We start from the raw sequence: 5582 nt of genomic DNA, 5'->3' as shown, positions 1-5582 counted from the left end.
ATTTGCACAATCAATCAAAACTGCTAAACATCATAATGATTTTTCTCATTGAGTGAAGATGTAGTAGTATCTTAAAATTATTGTCAGATATCCTCCTAAATATTAAATAAACTAAAAGGTAAGCTCAACAAATCTTGTTATAATTTTAAAATCTGTTAATTCTTCCAGCAATTTAACGGTTAAATGTTCAAATGATCACTAAGAGAATAAATAATTTCTTAGTTTTCATTTCCGGTTGAGACTTAACACTAGATAGTATAGCAACTCGCTAATAAAAGGAGAAACGTGGTGATGATGATGATGATGATGATGATGATAATTAAATATGCAATTAGCTACTACACAACATACTGGCGTTGTTTAAGAAAGTAAGATCATTTTTACACAATTCAATTCAACTAAACGATACAGATTGCATAGGAAAACACCTCCTTTTTTTTTTCTTTTTTTTATAACTAAATAACTGAGATATCGTTGTTGCTATGAATCAGAACAAGGCATTCTATTCATATGAAGACTGCAAATGTTCATACGATTCAGTGCCATAGCCAGCCTCGTACTACCAAAAACAATATTCTTGAGCAGTCATTCAGACAAATGGCATAGAAATCTTTACAATATCTTTGATGCTCACACATTACACAAGCTACAAGCAACTGGTGGAAAAAGCAAAAATGTCTGCTGCTGCTGCCACAGAAGAATGCCTACCCTGGGTACTCTAGTTTACAATAATAATACTCTCAGTCATTACATCATTCACAGTCTTCAACTCATGCCAAGCTCCTACTCGAAAGTTTCATCTCCGTACAAGTTGAGTTAGCTGCATTCCTATTTGAACTGAACGTCTTTAATTCCACAAGTGACTATACCTTGCCAAGTTTAGGGGGCTGCCAAAAAAGTTAGGTTAGAAACTAATATTCACAAGTCACAACCATTCAAAACAAAACAACATAACATTTCTAGGTTATTAATATACCTTTTTAAGAGTGACCTTTGATGAGGATCCTTTATCCACCGGTTTCAATATCTCAAAGGAACAAACAAGAGATTCATCAACGCTCAACAATGCACCAGCATTGTCAAACTCGCCACCATAATTTGGAGCAGAGAATATGGTAACTAATCGCCGTTTAGCGAAAAATTCATATCCATCCTCCACAACCTGCAAGAAAAGAAAACAAGAATAAATATAGAAGGAGGGCAGAGCAGGAAGAGCAGGGAAGTAGGAGGTTTACCTGATGACCTCTGCAAACGAGATCAAGATCATTTTTGTCCAAAAACTCGGTGACTGCATTAGGACCAAAAGTGCAGGAAATGCCTCGGTCGCTGTCTGCCCAACCGTCGAGACTGGGATCGGGATCGGACCAGAGCAGATCGCAGAGTAGACCGCTATCTGGAATCTCAGTAGGCCTTGAAATCTCCCTTATCTGATCCAAAGTTTGCAATTCAGGAGAGAGTCCTCCATGCATACAGAGAATTTTTCCATCAATGAGTGCAGCAACCGGCAAACAGTTAAAGCAATCTGTAAATATCTTCCACAGCCTAACATTGAACCTCCTTTTACACTCATCGTAGAAACCGTATATCCGGTTTATTTTCGCGTCTTCATGGTTTCCTCTGAGCAGGTGAACCTTGTCAGGATATCTTATCTTGTAGGCCAAAAGCAGGCATATGGTCTCCAAGCTCTGCTTGCCTCTGTCTACATAATCCCCCAAGAAGAGGTAGTTGGCCGTGGGAGGATAACCGCCGTATTCGAAAAGCCTCAGCAAGTCTTGGTACTGCCCGTGTATGTCACCTGCAACGTTTTAAGGGTAAACATTTTGCAAAGACAGGAAAAGAAAGTTAGTTGATGTAACTAACTAACCGCCGATGCGGATGGGAGCCTGGAGGTCGAGGAGGATGGGCTGAGAGAGGAAGATTTGTCTGGCGTTGACGCAAAGCTGACGGATCTCAGACTCCGAGAGCTGAACTTGCTTGCCTCCCTTGCCTTCAAGCAGCCTCCTAATGACGTCATCCAGAACCCCCTTCTCCATCATTCCCTCTATTGTCATCATCATCCAAAACAACCCGATGGCCCCCTTTCTTTCTCTGTTAAATGAAGGAAGGAAGGCAAATAAAGAAAGAGAGAGTTGTCAACAAGATAGCTTTACTAATTCTGTTTATTTCGCCCAAAATCAACCATTCCTTCATCTATGTAAAATTCCCTACCAACTGCCAAGTAGGCTCCTTTATTCCGCTCAAAGTTGAAACCTTCAAAGGTTGACACCATTTGGCGCGTATGAATTCAAACCCACGTGTCTTCCCGTACTTCCTTCTCTCGTTTGGTCAATCCCGGAATCATTGCTCCCCTGTCCTTTTTTTTTTCCTTTTTCTTTTTAATCCTATTTTCCTATATATCAAACAAGCAACGTTGTCGTTTCAACTGAATCTTCAGATTATTCTTAACCCGACTTGATAGAAAAATTCTCACTTTTATTGTATTCGTGAAATTAAATTTATTTCTTTGAAAATTTATTATTCTTTGTTTGAAGGTTTAAAATTTAATTTTAGTTATAATCTGTTTTTTATAGTAATTTTTGCTTAAAATATAAAATATTATATTATTAAAAAAGGTGAGTATTTGATATTCACATGTCAAAAAAAAAGATATAAAAATACTATACTATTATTTTCATATAGTAGATCTTCTCATTTTATTGATATTATGAACATTCAAAATAGAGAAGCTAAAGAAAGCTTGGTATGCAATCAAAGACGGGGAGAAAGTTAGCAGAGAAAGAGAATAAAGATTTGTGAATGTAAAGTTCAAAGTGTATATTATTGATTGTGTCTTTTGTACAGCATTATTTCTTTATTTATAACAGATGATAGTAATATGTTATAACTAACTCATTTATAAGTTCAGTTATTATAACTGTTTATAACTAACTTTCAATCAATTACTCTTACATCTTCTCACAAACTTAGGAAAATTTTGTTGCCAATCTGAGTTTGCCTCTAAATTTTTGAAAGAGAACTTGTGAAAGGGGTCTAGTCAAAATATCTACAACCTATTTTGAACTTGGGATATGTGTGACTGCAACCAATTCCTGAAGAACTCGATCTCTAACAAAATACAGGTTTAGCTCAAAGTGCTTAATTCTTTTATATAGAATTGGATTATAGGCTCGAAGGACTGATGACATATTGTTACAGAATACTGTTGGGGATATATTACATGGCTGTCTAAATTTATTCAATAGAGTTTGAATCTAAATCAGTTCTGAAAACACTGCTGCCAAGGCCCGAAATTCTACTTAAGTGGAATTTCTGCTCAGTACAGATTGTTTAGAGCATTTCCAAGAGACAAGGTTGGCTCCACAGTATACACAGTAATCTGAAATGGACTTGCGATCATCTATATCTGCTGCCCAATCAGAATTTGAAAAGGCAATCAAACGAAGATCATTAGTTTTATGAAATTCAAGTTTAGTATCTACCGTACCTGCTAAGTATTGGAGTACCCTCTTCACTGTTAGCCAATGTTCTTGTCCCGGTTTATATGTAATTAAGGTTATATATTAAATAATATTTTATCTTGTTAATTAGATACTTTTTAGGTATTCTTGAGGTCCTCTGATGTGTATAAATGGTTAGATAGAATATATTTATTAGAGTTAGGGTGTCTAATGTTCTTGTATATATATGGATAATAGTAATGACAAAGTCAATAAAGCTTTTCATCCCTCAACTGTCTTTTTCTCTCCTTTTAGAACCTCCCTCTCATATAGTGCTTGTTCCACTATTTTACCATTCAACTCTGCAGGTTTAAACAGAGTTTTGTCATGGTGCGGTGAGCTTGGAGCCTGCAACAAAGTGTAAATCTTTCGCCACATATGAGAACTTGTAATGACAGTAGCTCGTGAAAGGTAGATCTGTCCGATTTAAGGTGTGTTTGGCAAATCCGTTGAGGAAGAAAGAAGTGCGTTTGAGCTTCTTGAAAGTTTCACTTTTATGTTTGGCAATTTTTTTCTTTCTAAACGCAGAAACGATTCTGCCTCTGAACCTACGTTGAGAAGAAGCTAAAATTTGTAACTTTTGTGTTTCACGTTCATGGTTGCTGATTACCTTTAGAAAATTAGGTGAGAAAATTTTTTCTTTCTTACCAACCTTACCCTTCATTTTCTTCTATAAAAAGGATACCAATAACTATAAGCATCACAGTAGTTCTCTGTAATTCTTTCTATTTTTTCATAGTTATTCCTTCCATTTTTTTTTCATCAAAATCGTTCAAATTTGTTTCAATTACTAGTAAATTGAATATTTTAATTTTTTTATTATTTTTAGTACTCATTTTCATATTTTAATTTTTAGTGTTAGGAATGTTATGGTTTTATATGAGTTTTTTTTTATTATTTCTTATACTATTTTTTATATGTATATTTTTATGAATTTTTTTTATTTTTGTTTGACTTTGTTTATATAATTTTTATTTATTTTATTGTATTTCTTTTATTCATATGACAAATATTGTTGATTTTTTTTTTTGTAGTGCTATAATTTTTCAGGTATTTTATTAACTTTTTATGATTTTTTTTATTAATTTTTGTTCATATAAATTCTTTTTTTTTCTATCTTTTATTACATTGTATTTATATTGTGTATGAAATTTTTTTATTTTTTATTTATTTTATTCATATGAATTTTATTTAGTTTTTATTGTATTTTTTTGTTCATATGATATATGTTGTTGGTTTTATGAAATTTTTATTATTTTTTATCTGTATGATTTTTTTTCTATTTTTTGAAGTACTCTATCTTTGTTTTATATTAATTTTTTTATTTTTTATTTTGACTTTATAAAATTTGTAATTGTAATTATTATATACTACGTTTATTATCAAAATTTTGTATAATATAAACTATGATCCTATAAAAAATGATAAAATAAATAAAAAATTAATTATAAGTAATAATAGAGTCATAAATAATGAAAATTTATAGTAAAAAATAATACTAAATTAAAGAGTACGTGTAATATTAGAAATATTATAAAATATTTTTTTTGTTTAACATTATAAAATTTATAGTTCTCTCTTTTTATATTTTTTATTGTATTTATTTATTTATATAATAAATATTTTTTATATTATTTTTGTTAGGTTCTGTTTTTGCATGTATATAAAAAAAATAATTTAAATTGATGTCTCTTTTAGTAATTTTTTATAAAGTGATTTTGAATAGTATAATCCAAACAACATTTATTTTGCTATAATCAATTTTGATACAAATATTGTCAAAGATAAATCATGTTAACACAAACTTACTTTTTATCAAAATCAATTTTGTAAAATCAATTTTATGCAAACTCACGTTTACAAACTGAAATCCAAACACACACTTATTCATCAATGGCAACAAATGAGGCAGAGATGATGAATCTAGATACACAAAGTTTTACTACAGCAGTTTTTTAGAACTTTGCAAAGATGATGGCTCAGTTTCAAGCTTTCTAAGCCACTTCTAGAACTAACACCAACCTTATCCTTCAAGTTATTACTAACTTCACCCAAGTGAGACACCTGAAATCGCTCTCACAACTA

At 31.9% G+C, this 5582-nt stretch overlaps 1 protein-coding gene across 1 annotated transcript; it reads right to left on the bottom strand.

Moving 5' to 3' along the window:
• Positions 1-336: 336 nt before the first annotated feature.
• On the bottom strand, positions 337-2227 carry LOC112758089 (serine/threonine-protein phosphatase PP1). Its single transcript, XM_025806666.2, has 4 exons — positions 1865-2227; positions 1236-1795; positions 977-1162; positions 337-887 (listed from the first exon to the last, which is right to left on the bottom strand). The coding sequence occupies exons 1-4, from the start codon at positions 2055-2057 to the stop codon at positions 864-866; spliced, it is 963 nt and encodes a 320-aa protein (XP_025662451.1). The 5' UTR covers positions 2058-2227; the 3' UTR covers positions 337-863.
• Positions 2228-5582: the final 3355 nt, after the last annotated feature.

This window comes from Arachis hypogaea, chromosome 16 (assembly GCF_003086295.3).
Source record: "Arachis hypogaea cultivar Tifrunner chromosome 16, arahy.Tifrunner.gnm2.J5K5, whole genome shotgun sequence".
NCBI classification, from domain to species: domain Eukaryota; kingdom Viridiplantae; phylum Streptophyta; class Magnoliopsida; order Fabales; family Fabaceae; genus Arachis; species Arachis hypogaea.
Note: the sequence above shows the minus strand (reverse complement) of the source record. Positions and strands in the feature narration are given on the sequence as shown.

Excerpts from the sequence above, each read along its gene's own strand:
- LOC112758089 (XM_025806666.2), bottom strand. The coding sequence starts at position 2,057 with ATGATGATGACAATAGAGGGAATGATGGAGAAGGGGGTTCTGGATGAC. Across the intron at positions 1,163-1,235 it reads TCGTTTGCAGAGGTCATCAG|GTTGTGGAGGATGGATATGA; the intron begins GTAAACCTCCTA and ends CTTTTCTTGCAG. Across the intron at positions 888-976 it reads CAAAGGTCACTCTTAAAAAG|CCCCCTAAACTTGGCAAGGT; the intron begins GTATATTAATAA and ends CTTTTTTGGCAG.